We start from the raw sequence: 20655 nt of genomic DNA, 5'->3' as shown, positions 1-20655 counted from the left end.
GTCATTAGGAGGATCACGGCTCATCCAGGCCACGTCATTCTGGTGGCTCCAGAGTGACTTCGCAGACCGTGGTACGCAGATCTGATGTGTCTGTGTGTAGGTTGCAGCCTTTGGCTGAGCGCCTATCCGGACCTTCTCAAGCAGGGTCCCGTTGTCATGGAGGATACGGGTTACATTGCTCTTACAGCATGGCTCTTGAGTGCACAGCCTTAGAGGATAAAGGATTTTCTGCCTTGGTTGTCATACTCTTCTCAAGTCTAAGAAGTTGTCCACAGTGTTGGCTTACGCTAAGGCGTGGAAGGCATTCCAAAATTGATGCATTGAAGACCAGGTGGATCCGTATTCAGCTCCGATCTTGGTGATTCTTGCCTTTCTTCAGACTGATTTGGATAAAGGCCTTACTGTGGCTTCTATGCGGGTCCAAGTGGCCGGGCTCTCTTGTTTTAGATCCTGGGACCGCCTGTTGAAGAACCTGGATGTGCACAGAGTTCTTCTGCGTTATCTGGAGGTCACTAACGAGTTTCGCCTCTCTGTCCATCTGTTTGTGCTGATTCATTCTGTTAAGCGGGGTGCTCCCGCTTCCAAGGCAATGATTTCCAGATGGATCCATAGGGCCCATTTCATCAGCCTGCATTCTTTCTGGGAAACAGTTACCTGTTTCCATCAAAGTGCATGCTACCAGGAGTGTGGTTTCTTCGTGGACCAAAGCTAGATCTGTCTCTCTTGAGGAGATTTGCAGGGTGGCATCGTGGTCTTCTCTTCACACGTTTGCCATAGATTACTTGGACTCTGAAGATGACTGACCTGCAATGACCCAAGCCTACCTTTAATAGCAATTACATAGCTCTCTTCCTTATCTACCTATTCATAGCCTTACCATTCTTACTCCTCAGAGATACTCACTGAGAAGTTGAAATGCTTTCTTTTTTAAGATGCTTTTAAGTACTTTTTTTTTTTTAACTCCATCACTATTTTAATTAATTTTTACCAGATTTTTAGCGTTGTCTTTCCCCCTCCATTCATTTTTTTCCTTACTCGTTTCCTTTACTGTTAAAATATTGTATTTCTTCCCTCATTTTCCCTTAGGGTCTGTTTTGTTTGTTGGTTGGCCTACATTAAAGAGGGCGTCTCCCTGTAATGAGAATTATATTACATGTTTTTAAACTTGTTCATCGCTTTATGTTATGATTAAGCGATCCATCAAATTTTATTAAAACTTGAAACTTCTACAGAGTAGATATAGCAGCAAGACAGGATTCAGCCTTCAGGTCCTTGGTCTTAAGGGCCGGCGCAGCAAGCCTGCCCTAGCTCTTTGGGGATTGCTTAAGTATGTCCCAGCTGTCTAGAATGTTTCTCCTATCTACTGGAAAAGAGCTTACCTGGGTAAGTACATAATCTGTTTATTCTATTAATGGAAAGGGATACTGCTGATAGAAAATGCTTAAACTCTTAAAATTAGGAGAGAATAGTTTTACCTGACTTTTTAGTCCTTTAAGCTTTGCTTTTTATGCTGTCTTGGCTTGCTGAGAGTCTGCTGGCTTTCTTTACAGATGACGAGATGGTCAAACCTTTTCACACCAACTCCACTGCGATGGTTGGAAGAGAGAAAGGAGCTAGGAAGGAAAAGAATGTGGTAAGGTTAACCCTTTCTTCTAGAGCATATCTGCACAAACACAGATTGCCTAGAAGCTGAGAAACTTGTAATTTCATATCTCGCTGCTCCTCAGTGTATGAGTCAAGACAGCCTTTCTGCGTGGGAATGAATTACAATTCAGTCTGTGAGCCAACAAATATGATTGCACTTAAGAAGATGTGATACAGCTCAGCACTTTATTTGGGGGGAAAAAAGGTATAAAGTACAACAGGACAAGTCAGCAGTTTGATATACCCAAGATTTATTATAAATGGGCTTGGTAGTAGAGAGTTGTACAAAACACTACATCCCTCTAGATAGTTTTGAATATTTTATAAGGGTCTCAATGGACATTTGCTATTATGTTTTATAAATTATTCTTCTTTTTTTTTTCCCCCAATTCTTTATTCATTTTCATATCTCATAACAAGTATACAATAATCATTCAATATTCATACAATTCACTTGTATACTTCATATAATATTAAATCTTATATTATCCCCCCTCCCCCCCTTCCCTTCCACACATATCAACATTTTATCTGAATCGCACACATTATACCCTCCCAATCCCATATCATATTATTCTTCTATAAAAAAAAGTGTCTAATCATTCAAATATTCAATCAATGGCCCCCAAATTTTTTTAAACTTGTTATAATTTCCTTTTTGCATAGCAAGAATTCGTTCCATTTTATAAATATAACATATAGAATTCCACCAAAAAGTAAAGTTAAGTCTTGTATAATCTTTCCAATTTCTAGTTATATTCTGAATGGCAACTCCTGTCATAATAATTAGTAATTTATTATTATTTGCTGAAATTTGACTCTTTGCTCTCATCATTGTTCCAAACAAAATTGTATCATATGACATAGCAACTGGATTTTCTAGAAAATAATTAATTTGAGACCAAATTGACTTCCAGAAGGCGTTAATACAAGGACAATAAAAAATTAGATGATCCAAAGTCCCTGCTTCTAGATTACAGTGCCAACATTTATTAGATCTAGAGCTATCATTTATAAATTATTCTTGTTGATCCATTCTGTGGTAATTTTTATATTTAAAAATAAAAAGAATAATGGATAGCGATGAAGAAAAGGAAAGAAGGAATTTCAAAAAGATTCCAGGCCAACAAGCTGGGCGTAGTTTGGCAGGAAATCACGGGATCCATTGACATCTTGCTTTCGTAGATCCAGACTTCCAAATATTCTGGTGTTCCATATGTTGCCTTTTCATTAGAGTTGCTTGAATGTAGGCACTTTGATAACTTATTCTGATTTTGCCGAGAATGGTGGGAAAGGATCGTTGAGGAGTCCTGGGGAAATAGACTGTAGTGGAGATGGGCGTGTTAGAGTCCTGGGGGAGAGAGAACCCAGGGGTATGTTCTTCTTTTGATCTTGGCTACCATTTTGAAACAGGTGAAAAATGTCGGCTCAGCAGGCAACATAGCAAACTCCAAGGGGTCTCAAAAGAAAGCCAGTGCAATCATGGCTAAGCCAGCTTCCCCTGCCAAATCGGTGCCAAGCAAGCCCGAGACTCCTACAAAGACCACTGGGATCGCAAAGCAGGCCAATAAGCAGTCTGAAAGAAATGACTCATCAGAGAGTGAGGATGAGGCGCCAGAATTCAAGCTAACTCAAATTCCTGGTAAGGAACTCATGCCTACTCCTTTTCTTGAATGTTCCAGAAAATATTTGTTTGTTCTTGTTTGGGCATTTGCGGCTAAGAAGGAAGAAATGGATGACTGAATTATGAACCTGTATGTATACTTCACTATGTAGTAAGATAAACAAAGCAATCTGATGTCTTCACTTCTCTCTCAGTTAAGGCAGCAGAGAGCAGCAGTGAAACCGTTTCCAGTGAAGGCTCGGAGGAAGAGGAAATTCCAGTATCCCAGGTAAACTGCTGATTTTCTCTAGATGATATTTGCATCTTTTAGTTTAAAGCAGGGGTTCTCAACCTAGTCCTAGAGACACACCTGGCAGTTCAGCTTTTCAGGATATCACCAATGAATACATGTTAAGTATATTTGCATGCAAATAGGCTCATGCATATTCATTGGGCATATCCTGAAAAACAGAATTGCTAGGTAGCAATGCTGAAAACTAGGTTGAAAACTGCTGGTTTAGAAGAATAAATACCAAGTCTGGTCTGGTTTTCAGAATGTCTGTCAGGAGTAACGTGTGCATCTGTTTGCCATGAAAACTGGATAATATATGTCTGTTGGTAGCCGTGAACCTAACCAGCTGGTGTAAATCAAGGATTATGTTTCTTTTTTCCACCCTTTAAAATGAATCTGCAGTGCTGTTCTTTACTGATACTTTTAAAATCGTCAATACTTTTCAAAAACTGTTGACCATGATGTGCTTTTTAACAGTGAGCCAGCTCTTCAGTAGCTACATTTGAAATGATTCTTTCCAAGACTGAATGATGTGAAGAGTGTGGCGCAGGGTTTAAAGATACAGCCTCAGCACTCTGGGGTCAAGGGTTCAAACCCACGCTACTCCTTGTGACTCTGGACAAGTCACTTAATCCCCCCATTGCCCCAGGTACTTTAGATAGATTGTGAGTCCACCGGGACATGACATTACATTAGTGACTTTTATTCCGCCATTACCTTGCGGTTCAAGACGGATTACATAAGAGGTTATCTGGACATTTCCAGAAGAGTTACATAGTTGAGTAGGTTACTTCTGGGGATTGAAATGTTTCCTGCGGAGTTACACTTCCCCCTCCGTTTTCGCGGGGGTTAGGGGCAGAGCCGGCCCGCAAATATGGAAAAACCGCAAATAATATTCAGGCCGGTTCTGCCCTTATCCCATGCTTCCCCCGGCTATTTTTAGCCCTGTGAACCCCCCTTAAGCCTTACCTGGTGGTCTAGCGGACTTTCAGGCAGGAGTGATCTTCCCACGCTCCTGCCCCGTGCAGATCGCTCACAGGAAATGGCTGCCTTGAGCTCCCGTAGTCTCTTGAGCCATTTCCTGTGAGCGATCTGCACGGGGCAGGAGCGTGGGAAGATCGCTCCTGCCCCGAAAACCCGCTAGACCACCAGGTAAGGCTTAAGGGGGGGGGCTTAAAATAGCCCCAAAAATGAAAGGAATTGTTTTCGTTTAAAACCGCGAATAAGCGAATCCGTGGATACGGAATTCACGAGTACGGAGGGGGAAGTGTAGGGTTTTTATTTCTTTTCTGAAAGCAGACGGGGAAAATGCTTGAGTACCTGAATAAACTCATGTAAACTGTTCTGAGCTCTCCTAGGAAAATGTATAGAAAATTGAATAAATAAAATTTTGTTTTTTGGGTTTTTTTTTTTTTTTTTTGGGGGGGGGGGGGGGTTGCTTGCTTACTTCATTTTGGCCCTGAAGAGTGTACAGTAGCCGCAAAGATTTATGTTTAGATTCCTGTCCAGCAGAAGTGGAGGCTGGGCGTATGCAGCGAGTTCTCGTTATTCACCCTTTCCTGATTCACAGTTTTGCTTATCCGCGGCTGCATGCACTGTGACCACTATTCGCGCTGTGTGTTTGCACATTCGCAGACCTCCAACCTTAGAAAAAAAAGCTTTATTCTTTAGCACTCTCCAGACCAGTAGAGGTTAATCTTTACGAATGGGTATATATCCAATCATGACCAGCAGGTGGAGACTGAAAACAAAACTGTGGGACAGTATATAATATACTCCCTTCTCTATTTACCTCAGTCTTCTTTCAGTCTCCAGCAGGTGTTGAGTGATCTGTACCCATCTCCCTTGGTAGGGCTGTTGGAATTTGTTTAGGGGGTTTCTAGTCCCTGTTTTTGGCCTGACGGAGCTTGGCCGGGCCCTGTTTGGGGGTCCGTCCGACCTTTGGGGTGTCAAACCCGGCGGGTCTCGAGCGGGGTCCCTCCCCCCACTTCCTCCACCTCCCCACATTTTTTTTAGAGGAGCCTCAGCAGTAAGCCTTGCCCCCTAAATCAAGCAAGGCATATTGCTTCGAGAGCCTGTGGAGTCTGTTCTGTTCAGGTTTGGGCTTTGTTTCCAGAAAAAGCCACCAAGCGTCAAGAGAGTGAGTTACAAGCATTTACAAGTACAGCTCCAAAAAAGATTTAAACATATCATGTGTCTGAGTGACAAAATACATGTTTTAGATGGATACCATTAAAAGCGCGGCGGACAAAGCCACGCCGACAAGCATGTGCCAACAAAAACGCGGCAGACATATACGCGTCGCCGGTTCACCCTATTTAAAGCCTTATCTTTTATGCTCTGAGGGGGTGTGTGGGTGGGAATCCCCCTGACGTAGTGCTGGCGCTCCCGTTGGGGGTGGGTACACTGAAAACTCCTGTTTTCCCCAACGGGAGAGCCAGGATTTCTAACTGTAGTGGGAGGGTTCCCCTTCCACATCCCCTCTCAGAGCATAAAAGGTAAGGCTTTAAATAGGGTGAACCAGCGATGCGCATATGTCCAGTGCGTGGTTATCGGCGTGGCTTTGTCCGCCGTGCCTTTGACGTGTCACCGTTTTAGACAGGCTTCATTCTGGCAAGTCTGTTTCTTCCGTCATCCGTGAGTTCAATGTGAATTAATCTACAATTTGATCCATCCGACAAAGAGAGGAAGATATTCGTCAGTCTGTTCGCAAAGCTGCACCAGAAAGTTCCAAAACAACATCTGTGGTTCATGAATAGTCAATGGAAAAGATGGAGAAATGGCTAAATTTGTGGATAATGCAAGTGGTGAATGAGAAAAAAAGCACAGTGGACAGCATTGTTAGTGACATTTACAAATACGTCACACAGGGGCAGGAAAATGTGAAAACCTTTTCTGCAAATTCAGGTTGGCTATCGCGTTTTTTAAAAGTGCTATGTGCTAAAAAATGTAAGGCTTTCCAGGGAGGCAGGTTCAGCTGACAACGAAGCTGCTGAGGAATTTAAAGCATACTTGCTAAGTATAATTGAAAAAATGGGATATGTGCCAGCTCAGGTTTTCAATGTGGATCAGTCTGGCTTGTTTTACAAGCTGACTGGGAAACAGATATATATAACGAAAATGGCCACAAAAGCCCCAGGATTCAAGGCATTTAAAGATCAAATCAACCTGCTACAGTGTGCCAATGCAGAGAGTGATTTCAAATGCAAGCCTCTTATGGTCTACAGAGCCCAAAATTCTTGCACACTTAAAGAAAAGAACCTGAACTGCATGCCAGGATGGACTTCAACACTGGAAAAATTTGTTCACCGACAAAGAGGAATGTGACCCCATGTTGGAGTGCAGTCTAAATTCAAGCATCTGGCAAGCTCTGCATTTGCCCCTTATGCTGAGACACTTAAGGACTTGAGAAAGAAAGCCAAGTAGATGAGGTTGACAATTTTTCTCAGTCAACGAGTCATGAGATTCGTGCCAGAGATTGATGTGACAAAAGTCATCTTGCCAACCTCAGCTCATGCACCTGAGGTTGGCTCAGGCTGAGATCGTCCTATCAGCATCAATGTCGTCGTCTTCTACTACCATTCACCTTGAGTAATTCAGTACTGTACTGTATTTGTATAAAGCTTAAGGTGAGTCACATTCAGGTGCACTAGGTATTTCTTTGTCCCTTTAAAGGTCTACAATCTGAGCAGAAGGTATAGTGCCTTGCCCAAGATCACAAAGAGCAGCAGTGGGATTTGAAGTTTCAAGTTTATTAATTATTTGATATACCGCCTTCCGAAACATCTAGGCCAGGGGTAGGCACTTCTGGTCCTCGAGAGCCGGAACCAGGTCAGGTGTTCAAGATATCCACAATGAATATGAGATGGATTTGCATGCACTGCCTCCTTGAGATGCAAATCTATCTCATGCATATTTATTATGGAGATCCTGAAAACCTGACCTGACTCCGGCTCTCAAGGACCGGAATTTCTTACCCCTGATTAGGCGGTTTTTCAACAAAATTTTAAAACATAATAAAAACAGAGGGAAGGGGAAAAACAGACCGAAATATATAGACAAGAAAACATGGGGATAGTAAAAAATACAATATTCAAATTTAAACATAAAGGACCACATAAAAAGGTAGGGGGTAAAGATAGAGCTCTGCACTCCCTGTGGGAAAATAATTTCTTAGGGTGTAAAGGCATCTTTATACAGAGAGGTTTTTACATTTGTCATATATTGGCAATGATGTTTCTTGTCTGATATGGTTCTCGTCCTGCTGCTCACATTATGCTTTTCCACTTCCTATGTACGTCTATAAAATATTGTGCTTATCTTGCAGGAGAAGGAAGTTTTAACACCTACTCTCGAGCTGATATAAATATTTGGACCTAGATTAATCACATATGCTCATTGAATAGTGGGATTTTTAATCTATGCACATATCTGCAAACCCACGCTGCGCCTTGTGACCCTGGGCAAGTCGCTCAATCCCCTCATTGCCCCAGGTACATTAGATAGATTATGAGCCCGCTGAGACAGATGGGGAAAAATGCTTGAGTACCTGAATAAATTCATGTAAAGCGTTCTGAGCTCCCTTGGGAGAATGGCATAGAAAATTGAATAAATAATTTTTGGTCGAGAGTTATTTCAAACAGGTTCAAGATGTATGCTAGTGGAATAGTCCCCAATGTTTGTTTCAAATAGACTTTATCAAGGAGTCTTAGAAAGTATAAATTTCGTACAAATATGGTTTTGTTTTTTGTAGATAAATTTATCTCTGGAGGAATAGATAATTATACTCTGTGATGATAATCTATGACAATTTCAATAATCAGTAATAGCATCAATGTCCCTCCCTGACGAAGAGACGAAACCTGGGTCGGGGGGACAGGGACCATAAATTGAATCGCACACATAGAGAGAAAAATTTTTTTAAAAAGTCACATCACTTGGTTCACGTTTGTTTGAACGAGGTTCAACATCATCAACTACCACCTGGCAAAGATAAGTACATTATTTATTATGAACAAATTACGTTGAGAGTTTGTTTATACAATATAGGTGGTCAGGGGACAGTGAAGGCAATGATGGTCCCCTTGTTAACCTCATTTTGGTGATAACACTAAAAACACTGGTTATAAGGTCTGAGCACTTCACATTCTAATAAGAGTATTATTCATACATTATTTATCTGCTATATGAGCTTTGTTTTTTGTAGCACATTCAGGGGGTGAGCTTAGAATTGATGGGGATTAAAATAGAAAAAACACATTCCACAATATTCCTTGGAATATTTGCAAATACAAACGGAGTATGAGCCCGAGACCAGAAGAATGCTGTTAACTTTCCTGCTAAATTACTTATTGGGGTGCTCAATTGAAAATGGGAGTCCATCATTCTCTCCTCCTCACCTCACTCCAAAGAGATTGGCAGCTTTTTGATAACCAGCATGAGATTCAGTATTTATCTGTCTGTTCCTCCATGCGTACACTCAGATGGCTGATCTCTGTGCCATTAGACTGCTAGTTTTTCCTTGATGCTTTTATTTTTAAAGTTCTTGCTCGTGATTTATGCATTTTGATACTGGTTAATGCATCTCTCTTCGTTTGGGCTTTAGAATACACCAGCTGCTAAAGCAACACTTAAAACTTCACAGGCCAAATCGATGCTGCCAAAGAGCATCTCAGCTACTCCGGTTTCCAGCAAGACTGCCCAGGAGAAAGCTTCAAGCCAGAAGCCAGGAAGAGCTGCACCCAATCAGGTCAAAGCAGAAACTGGAAAGGTCACGAGTCCTGCGAAGGCTGCCAGAATCCAAAAGACAGAAGTTTCTGAGAGCAGCAACTCTGATGAAAGTGAGGAAGAGGAGGCGGCAAAGCAGGTGCATCGTAGTGACTTGGGATGATGGGAGGTGGGGGGGGGGAGTTTGCCCTAATTTTGCTGACGCTGGTCGCAGTGTGTTATGATGGGATTTTAGACAATTGTTATATGTGGCTTACTCCTTTTATTCTGCCTGATATGTTCATCTCTTATATGTCCCAGAAAAAAAGGAGATACTAACTTCCCAAAACTTGGAAAATGGAAAACAAACAGCGAAGACAACTGGTGCTCAATGTCTTTTATTGTATATCGAGATTCGACACGATTCGTGTTTCGGCCCCAAATGGGCCTGCCTCAGGAGTCTGAACAAACATATATAGAAAGATATAATATATATAAACTGGACTAAAATTACTTGCATATATACATTATGCAGCAAATATAAAATAAACCATATTACAAATACATTATATTATGTATTTGCAATATGGTTTATTTTATATTTGCTGCATAATGTATATATGTAAGTAAATTTAGTCTAGTTTTTATTTACATCATTAGGAATATTATCTATCATTTTTTATTATATTTCCTTGAATATGTGATTTTTTTAATGTTATTTAAACTTGTAAGTTGTTTTGTTTTTGTTTATATATATATATATATATATATATATATATATATATATATAAACAAAACAACTTACAAGTTTAAATAACATTAAAAATCACATATACAAGGAAATATATAATAAAAAATGATAGATAATATTCCTAATGATGTTATATATATATATATATATATATATATATATATACACACACACCGTATATGTTTTTCTATATATGTTTGTTCAGGCTCCTGAGGCAGGCCCATTTGGGGCCGAAACACGAATCGTATCGAGTCTCGATATACAATAAGACATTAAGCACCAGAGTCTTCTTCGCTCTTTGTTTTCCATTTCTTATGTCACCAGTTATAGTACCATTAATCCTGATACCAGAACTAAACTTTAATAGACAATTTGATTTACACCTTCCAAGGTTAAAGCATCACCCCCGAAGAATTCTCTGGCAGTCCCAGTTTCAATGAAGAGTGCCCGCGGGAAGGTTTCTACTCCTGCCCCGCCCACCAAATCGGCAGCAGCTACACCAAACCAAGTGAAAGGAGGGATGGGAAAGATTGTGACACAGCCAGCAAAGAGCAGCAGTGACAGCACTGATGACTCTGACAGTGAGGAGGAGACACAGGTGGTGAGTATGTTACTTAGATTATGTTGTGCTTCTATTCATGAAGTTAAAGCAGATGCTGACTACCTGTCGGTCAGTGACTGGTACAGGTCATCGTGATCACATTTAAATGTCCGCTGCCTGCTTTATTTTGCGCACAAGATTACTGTGCCACTACCCAAATTTAAGGACCATGACACAAGGGGGCTGATTGGAAATTCCTCAGTGTCAGTTTGCCTGGATTGATCCAGCATGTCTTTTTGAACAAGTGGTGGATAATTTTATTGCATGGTGCTAGAAGCTCCTACATAGAGGTACTATTTTATAAAGATATCTTTATAAAATAATTCCTCCTCAAATATGGCTAATCATTAATAGCAGTAACTAAAATGTCTCGCATCCAAATATTTTAAAGAGAAAAGCAGGAGATTTCAGGCTTACAAACAGACAGGGTAAACTCTGATATTGTGACTATTTATATTACAACCCCAACCCTAAGGAAGGGCTTGAATCACGTCGGGAGGGGTGTTGCTGCACGGAAGTTACATTATACTTTCACTTATCATTTAAAACAATATATACAGAAATTTAAAAATGTAAAGAGAATTTTATTTTTTTTTAATGTGAGGAGTGTTGAAGAATGGAGCCTTTAGCCAGTTAAGCTATTCGCATGGCTACCTGAAGGTCCTCGTAGTAATATGAACTTAATGATAAGATCTGATATTAGTTATCGGCAGGGCTCTGTTATTGAGAAGCACATGGGGGAAGCCAGTGATTGCCCTGTATCGGTAGCATGAAATATTGCTACTCCTTGGGTTTTGACCAGATACTAGTGACCTGGATTGGCCACAATGAGAACGGGCTACTGGGCTTGATGGACCATTGGTCTGACCCAATAAGGATATTCTTATGTTTCCATATTACATTTTGTATCCGGGTATAGTAGGGAAAGATCTACGAACGATGAAAATCAGTGCTAGCCCCCTAATATTCTCCGTCTGATTTTAATTACTTAGTTCACTGCTTTCCAGTGGTAGTTTTAAGGTGAGTTCCTTTCAGGTATTTCCCTTTCCTCAGAGGGCTTACAATCTAAGTTTGTACCTGAGGCAATGGAAGGTTTTAATGACTTGCTCAAGGCCATTTGAAAACTAGCCCAAATTTACTTCATCAGATCAGACCAAGTACTCCTGTCGCCTCATATTCACATTGTACTAATGATATTTTTATGACTGCTGACTTAGGGTTACCATATGACTCCAGGAAAAGGAAGACGGATTCAGACATCAGGTTTTACTTCTACTGAAAGCAGTGAAAGCAAAACCCAGATGTCTCAATTCATACTCCCCTTTTCTGGAGCCATATGGTAACCCTATGCTGGTTTGTTAATCCTACTATCAGGAAGAGACAATAAGATGAAAGGAGTATAGATTTCTCAGTCTTTAACTTTGGCCATAGTTTTGATTTGACTGGTTCATCTTGCTCCCGTTTCTTCTCTAAAGCCTGAATGAAGCCAGTTCAATATTGCTTATTGAAAAGGATTAGGTCCCAATTCCTGCCCCATACTTTCTCTGCCATTTGGAAGTCAGGTGCACCTGGGGACATATTGTAGAGGCAAGAAATGATCTCCAAAACATGTCCAATTTTATTGTGAGCTTCACATCTTTTATATCATTCTAAATGAATCGGTGTTGTCAGCATGTGACGTAAACACAAACCATATATGGACACAGGTCACATGAAACTTTAAACACATCAGCATTTTTTCTATCTCAAGACTGGAGTCCAAAAGGTCAGAAAAGCCTTGACCAGCAGAGCCCCTAATCTAAAGCTGTTTGCAAATACGGCTTATAAAAACAATTGAATTCACTTCACAACAAGTTAAGAACATATCTTTTCAAACATAAATGTCCTTGTACTATTTTCAAAGAAGGAAAGACAAACAGGGTCTGGTTTTCTTACAGCTTTAAACATTCTATGGAAAACTACCAAGATACTGATACGTGTCCCTTCACTTATTTCTAAAGCACTGCTAGATATACCTAGTGCGATGCAAATCCACATATAAGGTAGCCTCTGCTCCATGGATCTTTCAGTCTAGTCAGAACAAACATTTGTGACAAACCTTTGGCAACTGAAGTTCTTTTCCTCTCTGATAGTTTCTGTGAGTAGCTGTAGATAAAGTTTATATAACTTCTTTTTCTTCTTCTTTCCATATTTCTTTTATCTTAATTGTAGCCTAAACCAACAGCTAAAGCAGCAAATTCTAAAACGCTCCAGGCTAATGCAAAAGCAGTGAAGAACATTCCAGCAACCCCACTGTCTAGTAAGGTTGCCCAAGGGAAAGTTCCTAGTCCAGCCTCAAGCACGAAATTGGCTTCAGCCGCACCAAGCCAGGCCAAATCAGGAGTGGGAAAGATCTTGACCCCTGCAAAGGCTGCTGGGATTCAAAATGGAGAGAGTTCTGAGAGCAGCGACAGCTCTAGTGAGGAGGAGACACAGCAGGTATGTCCTAGTGACTTGAGGTTGTGTGTGTGGCGACTCCTGTTGCAATATCTCTCAATGAGGCCACCTACATACAAATGCATTGGGGCCAATAATTTTTTTTTTTTTTTTTTTTACACCGCTCACCTAGTTTTGAAAAGATATTACCCTCATCATACTGACATCTGACTCTTCCTACCCCTGAAAGCCCAGACAATTCTCCATCCGAGGCAGGAGATGGATAGGAGTTTACCTCTTCTGGCTTGAGAGAAGGGGTGAGGAGGCCATTGCGCCCCATATTATATTTTGTATCCAGGTACTGAATGCTGAAAATCAGTGCTAACTCCCTTACATTCTCCATCTGACTTTATTAACTTAGTTCACTCCTTTCCAGTGGTAGTGTTAAGGCGAGTTACTTTCAGGTATTTCCCTTTCCCCAGAGGGCTTACAATCTAAATTTGTACCTGAGGCAATGGAAGGTTTTAATGACTTGCTCAAGGCCATTTGAAAACTAACCCAAATTTACTTCATCAGGCCACACCATGCAATAAGTAAGAGATGGTGACTCTTATTCAGATTCTCATATTCAGATTGTACTAATGTTATGTTTATAACTGTTGGTTTAGGGTTACCAGAAAAAGGAAGACGGATTTAGACATCGTTTTTTACTTCTACTAAAAACAATGGAAGTATGGAGGACAGATAGCGATATCTGGGCTTTACTTCCATTGAAAGCAATGGAAGAAAAACCCGGATGTTTCAATCCATACTCCCTTTTTATGGAGCCATATGGTAACCCTATGCTGGCTTATTAATCCCTCTATTAGGAAGAGACGATAGGATGAAAGACATGTAGACTTCTCAGTCTTTAACTGCAGCCATAGTTTTGATTTAACTGGTTTATCTTGCTCCCATTTCTTCTCTAAAGCCTGGACCAGCGGTCTCAAACTCGCGGCCCATGGGCTGCATGCGGCCTTCCAGGTGCTATTTTGTGGCCCTCGGTCTGGACACGATGATTAACTGCTCCCTTGCTGCAGTTGATTGTTCCAGTCAAAGCTGTGGCTGGCGGCAGCTCTTCACGCCTTCCACACCAGCATTTCTCTTCCCCCTTCCCTTCCTTGTGGAGCAGCAGCGTGTCTGGCCAGCTCCCTTGCTCAGTCGATTATTCCATTCAAAGCCGCGGGTGGCGGCTCCTTGCGCTATCCACTCCTGCATCGGAAGCCTCTCTGATGTCACAACATCAGAGAGGCTTCTGACGCAGGCGCGGATCTCGCGAGAAGCCACCACCTGCGGCTTTGAACGGAACGATCAACTGAGCAAGGGAGCCGGCCAGACACGCTGCTGCTCCACAAGGAAGGGAACGGAAGGGGAGGGGAAAGAGAAATGCTTCTGCTGCATAGGAAAGGGGACCCTAGGGAACTGCTGCTGCTGCACATGGAAAGGGAGAGGGAGGGAAGGGGAAGAGAATTGCCTCTGCTGCACAGGAAAGGGGGAAGGGAAATGCTGCTGCTGCACAGGGAAATGGAGGGGGAGGGAAAGGGGAAGAGAAATGCTTCTGCTGCACAGGAAAGGGAGAAGGAAATGCTGCTTCTGTTGCTGCTGCACCCAATTGGGGAAAAAGAGGGAAGGAAAACAAGGGAGAGGAGAGGAACAAGAGATGCCAAGTTCATGGGAGGGAGGGAAGGAAAGGAGATACCAGACCATGGAGGGGGAGGGGGAGATGCCAGGGCATGGGGGGAGGGAAGAAGACAGATGCCAGACCAGGGGAATGGAAGGAAGGATGGAGGAAGAGAAAGGAAGGAAAGAGATGTCAGACCATGGAAATAGGATGGAAGAAGAGAGAGATAGGAAGGGAAGGTAAGACATGGAAACATAGATTTTGAAAAGAAAGCAGAAAAATTGAATATCAAGCTAATGCCAAAGATGAATGCAAGGCAGAAAGTGAAGACGGAGAGAAAAACAGTCAAAGGACAAGAAGGCCCTGGAAACATAGTTAAAAGCACAGAACAATAAAGTCACCAGCCAACAAAGGTAGGGAAAATGATTTTATTTTCAATATAGTGATTGAAATGTGTCAGTTTTGAGAAAGAAAAGATATTAAACTTTAAATGTGAGGGCTGCAGAAAAAAAAAAGCACTTGGAGGGCCGCAGAAAAAATAATTAATGTCTTATTAAAGAAATGACAATTTTGTATAAGGTAAAACTCTTTATAGTTTATATATCTTTCCTTTTAACTGTCAAAGGAAAGTTTTATAAACTATAAAGAGTTTTACCTCATGCAAAATTGTAATTTCTTTAATAAAACATTAATTATTTTTCTGTGGCCCTCCAAGTATCTACAAATCCAAAATGTGGCCCCACAAAGGGTTTGAGTTTGAGACCACTGGCCTGGACTAATGAAGCCAGCTTAAAATTGCTTATTTCTAAAGCACTGCTAGATATTCCTAATGCGATGCAAATCCAATTAAAAGACAGCCTCTGTTCCACGGATCTTTCACTCTAGTCAAAACAAACGTACATGACAACCCTTTGCCAACTGAAGTTCTTTTCCTCTCTGATAGTTTCTGTGAGTAGCTGTAGATAAAGTTTATATAACTTCTTTTTCTTCTTCTTTCCATATTTCTTTTATCTTAATTGAAGCCTAAAGCAGCAAATTCCAAAACGCTCCAGGCAAATGCAAAAGCAGTGAAGAGCATTCCAACATCCCCACTGTCTAATAAGATTGCCCAAGGGAAAGTTTCTAGTCCAGCCTCGGGCACGAGATTGGGTTCAGCCATACCAAGCCAGGCTAAATCAGATATAGAAAAGGTCATGACCCCTGCAAAGGCTGCTGGGATTCAAAAGGGAGAGAGTTCTGAAAGCAGCGACGGCTCTAGTGAGGAGGAGACACAGCAGGTATGTCCTAGTGACTTGAGGTGGTGTGTATGGCGACTCTTGTTGCAATATCTCTCAATGAGGCTACCTACATAGAAATGCATTGGAACCGATAATATCTATCTATATTTTTTTTTAACACCGCTCCCCCAGTTTTGAAAAGATATTACCCTCATCTAGAGAATGATACAGTGACTGTTACCAGCGGTTACCACAGGTAGCCTGCCGAAATAGTGAGAGGAAATAATCTGGTTGCTGAAGGTACGGCAGCAGGTACGTGGAGCGGTGATTGGCCCTGTCTTCACAGTTAAGTATTTTGCGCGCTTTGCCTCACTTATCACCCCTTGCGATCGAGTGTTCTAGCAGCCCCCTCCCTCCTTCCTTCCTCCATCCCTCCCTCCCGATTGCTGCGATCTCCAATCCTCCCTTCCCCTCACCTTCGCTGATGATTTTCATTTTTCTGTTTCCGAGCGGCACAAGCCTTTTCACAAGTCGCACATGGCTGCCTGAAACTTCTCCTCTGATGCAAACAGAAAAAGGAAGTTGCATCAGAGGAGAAGTTTCAGGGCAGCCACGCAGCTTGAGAAAAGGTTTGGGCCGCTCAGAGACAAAAAATGAAAATCGCCAGTGAGGGTGAGGGGAAGGAGGTAGGGAGGGAGATGCCTGGACCACGGTGATTGGGAGGGAGGGAGGAAGGAGGGGGGCTGCTGGACCGCTCAATCGTAAGGGATGATAAGTGAAGCAACGCACGCATGGAAGTGGGTAGGAGAGAGAGAAGGGAACACACTGGAAGTGGAGAGAGGAGGGAAGGGAGGGAGGAGCAGATTCTGCATGTTAGTGGGTAGGGGAGAGAGGGGAGAAGATGCTGAAGGGAAGTGGGGAGGAGAGAGAGGGGAGCACAAACTGGATGGAAGGAGGGGATAAAGAAAAAAAGAGCACATGCTGGATTGGGGATATAAGAACATAAGAAATGCCTCCGCTGGGTCAGACCTGAGGTCCATCGCGCCCAGCAGTCCGCTCACGCGGCGGCCCAACAGGTCCAGGACCTGTGCAGTAAATTTTTATCTATACCCCCCTATCCCCTTTTCCAGCAGGAATTTGTCTAATCCTTTCTTAAACCCCAGTACCGTACTCTGCCCTATAACGTCTTCTGGAATTGTATTCCAGGTGTCCACCACACGTTGGGTAAAGAAGAACTTCCTAGCATTTGTTTTGAATTTGCCCCCTCTCAACTTTTCCGAATGCCCTCTTGTTTTTTTATTTTCTGAAAGTTTGAAGAATCTGTCCCTCTCTACTCTCTCTATGCCCTTCATGATCTTGTAAGTCTCTATCATATCCCCTCTTAATCTTCTCTTTTCCAGGGAAAAGAGTCCCAGTTTTTCCAATCTCTCAGCGTATGAAAGGCTTTCCATCCCCTTAATCAGTCGTGTCGCTCTCCTCTGAACTCTCGAGCAATGCTATATCCTTCTTAAGGTACGGAGACCAATACTGGACGCAGTACTCAAGATGTGGACGCACCATTGCCCGATACAGCAGCAGGATAACTTCTTTCGTTCTGGTTGTAATACCTTTCTTGATTATACCTAGCATTCTATTCGCTCTCTTAGCGGCAGCTGCGCACTGTGCTGTCGGCTTCATTGTCATGTCCACCATCACCCCCAAGTCCCTTTCTTGGGTACTCTCATTCAAAAACATCCCTCCCATCGCATAAGTATACCTCGGGTTTTTGCTTCCCACATGCAATACTTTACACTTCTCAACATTGAATTTCATCTGCCATCTCTCTGCCCATTCCCCTAGTTTGTCCAAGTCCCTTTGCAATTCTTCGCAGTCCTCCTTTGTCCGAGCTCCACTAAATAGTTTGGTGTCGTTTGCAAATTTTATTATCTCACACTTCGTCCCTGTTTCTAGATCATTTATGAATATGTTAAAAAGCAGCAGCCCGAGCACCGAGCCCTGCGGAACACCACTCGTGACCTTTCTCCAGTCTGAGTAGTGGCCCTTCACCCCTACCCTCTGTTTCCTACCTTCTAACCAGTTTCTGATTCATCTATGCACATCTCCGTCCACCCCATGGTTCTTCAGTTTCCGGAGTAGACGTTCATGAGGCACCTTGTCAAAGGCTTTCTGGAAATCTAGGTATATGATGTCTATGGGGTCTCCTCTGTCCATCTGTTTGTTAATTCCTTCGAAGAAGTGCAGTAAGTTAGTCAGGCACGATCTTCCCCTGCAGAAACCATGTTGGCTGGTTTTCAGAAGTTCGTTTCTTTCAAAATGTTCATCGATGTTTTCTTTTATCAGTGCTTCCGCCATTTTCCCTGGTACCGAGGTCAGACTCACCGGTCTGTAGTTTTCCGGGTCCCCTCTTGATCCCTTTTTAAAGATGGGCGTAATGTTGGCTATCTTCAAATCCTCCGGAATCACACCTGTTTTCAGAGATAGGTTGCAAATTTGCTGCAGTAGTTCCACTATTTCCTCCTTTAGTTCCTTCAGAACCCTTGGATGGATTCCATCCGGACCCGGCGATTTGTCAGTTTTTACATAAGAACATAAGAAGTTGCCTCCGCTGAGTCAGACCAGAGGTCCATCTCGCCCAGCGGTCCGCTCCCGCGGCGGCCCACCAGGCCCATTTGCCTGAGCAATGGTCCCAGACTATCCCTATAACCTACCGCTACTCTTATCTGTACCCCTCAATTCCTTTATCCTCCAGGAACCTATCCAAACCTTCTTTGAAGCCTTGTAACGTGCTCCGGCCTATCACAGCCTCCGGAAGCGCGTTCCATGTGTCCACCACTCTCTGGGTGAAAAAGAACTTTCTGGCATTTGTTTTAAACCTGTCTCCTTTTAATTTTTCCGAGTGCCCCCTTGTACTTGTGGTTCCCCATAATCTGAAAAATCTGTCCCTGTCTACTTTTTCTATACCCTTCAGGATCTTGAAGGTTTCTATCATGTCTCCTCTAAGTCTCCGCTTTTCCAGGGAGAACAGCCCCAGCTTTTTCAGTCTGTCAGTATATGAGAGGTTTTCCATACCTCTTATCAGTTTAGTTGCTCTTCTCTAGACTCCCTCAAGTACCGCCATGTCCTTTTTGAGGTACGGCGACCAATATTGGACACAGTACTCCAGATGCGGTCGCACCATTGCACGATACAGTGGCAGGATGACCTCCTTCATCCTGGTCGTGATACCCTTCTTAATGATACCCAACATTTTGTTTGCTTTTCTTGAGGCTGTGGCGCACTGTGCCGACGCCTTCAAAGACGTGTCCACCATCACTCCCAGGTCTCTTTCAAGGTTACTTACCCCTAGCAGTGATCCTCCCATTTTGTAGCTGAACATCGGGTTCTTTTTCCCTACATGCATGACCTTGCATTTCCCTACATTAAAGTTCATTTGCCATTTTTTGGCCCATTTTTCTAGCGTCGTTAGGTCCCTTTGCAGATCTTCGCAGTCTTCCATGGTATCAACCCTACGGTAGAGTTTGGTGTCATCCGCAAATTTAATAACTTCGCAATTTGTTCCTGCCTCCAGGTCATTAATAAATATATTGAACAGGAGCGGTCCCAGCACCGACCCCTGCGGAACTCCGCTCGTGACCCCATGCCAGTCCGAGTAATGGCCCTTCACTCCAACCCTCTGTTTCCTGTCCGCCAGCCAGTTTTTGATCCATCGGTGGACCTCCCCTTGCACCCCGTGTCTCCACAGCTTTTTAAGCAGTCTTTCGTGCGGTACCTTGTCAAAGGCTTTTTGAAAGTCAAGGTAAATGATGTCAATGGATTCCCCTTTATCCACCTGTCTGTTTACCCCCTCAAAGAAGTACAATAAGTTTGTGAGGCATGACCTACCCTTGCAGAAGCCGTGCTGGCTCGACTTTAGCTGTCCATTGTTTTCTATGTGTTCACAGATACTGTCCTTAATCAGTGCTTCCATCATTTTTCCCGGGACCGAGGTCAAGCTCACCGGCCTGTAGTTCCCCGGGTCCCCCCTTGAACCCTTCTTGAAGATGGGTGTGACATTCGCAATTTTCCAATCCTCCGGGATCTCTCCAGTTTTTAAGGATAGGTTACATATTTGGCGAAGTGGCTCTGCTATTACGTTCCTTAGTTCCTTGAGTACCCTTGGGTGAATGCCGTCCGGACCTGGCGATTTGTCGCTCTTTAGTCTGTCTATCTGCCTGAGGACATCCTCTTGGCTTACCTCTAGTTGGACCAGCTTTTCATCCTGATCCCCATTTACAATGTCCTCCGGTTCCGGAATATTGGATAGTTTTTCTATCTGCCTGCGCACATCATCAAGGCTCACTTCCATGGTTGTTAACTTTTGTGCTTGATTTCCCTTGAAGATTTGTTCAGGTTCCGGTATGTTGGTTGTGTCTTCGCTTGTAAATACCGACGAAAAGAACATGTTAAGTCTTTCTGCGACCTCTTTCTCTTCCTTCACCGCTCCCTTCCGGTCTCCGTCGTCCATCAGATCTGAAGGGAGGAAAGGAGGAGAGAGATGCTAAAAACTACTTGGGAGAGGGAAGGTTAGAAGACAGAGATGCCAGACTATGGGGAGAGCGGATGGAAGAAGATGGGAGCCAGACTAATTTGGGGGGGTAGTGGAGGGTGAGGTGTACAGTTTTTTGTAGAGGCCTACAAACAGAGCAGATGCCATATGGAAGAGGCAGAGAGAAGGCAGATAGTGGATGAAAGAAATAGAATGACAAGAAGCTGAGGAAAGCAGAAAC

General features: G+C 42.9%; 1 protein-coding gene across 9 annotated transcripts in view; it reads left to right on the top strand.

Annotated features, from left to right (window-relative positions):
* Positions 1-20655, top strand: part of TCOF1 (treacle ribosome biogenesis factor 1) — a 145603-nt gene that overhangs the window by 16852 nt on the left and 108096 nt on the right. For 7 of the 9 annotated variants that reach the window (XM_033927388.1, XM_033927392.1, XM_033927391.1 and 4 more), the window contains 7 exons: positions 1551-1633; positions 3058-3286; positions 3463-3536; positions 9145-9405; positions 10388-10597; positions 12809-13075; positions 15695-15949. In XM_033927388.1, the coding sequence (XP_033783279.1) occupies positions 1551-1633; positions 3058-3286; positions 3463-3536; positions 9145-9405; positions 10388-10597; positions 12809-13075; positions 15695-15949 (1379 nt within the window). The remainder of the gene's footprint in view (positions 1-1550; positions 1634-3057; positions 3287-3462; positions 3537-9144; positions 9406-10387; positions 10598-12808; positions 13076-15694; positions 15950-20655) is intronic. The other 2 variants (XM_033927390.1, XM_033927393.1) reach the window with 2 other exon arrangements.

This window comes from Geotrypetes seraphini, chromosome 18, assembly GCF_902459505.1.
Source record: "Geotrypetes seraphini chromosome 18, aGeoSer1.1, whole genome shotgun sequence".
NCBI lineage: Eukaryota > Metazoa > Chordata > Amphibia > Gymnophiona > Dermophiidae > Geotrypetes > Geotrypetes seraphini.
The sequence above is the reverse complement of the archived record's forward strand: the minus strand, read 5'-3'. Positions and strand labels throughout refer to the sequence as shown.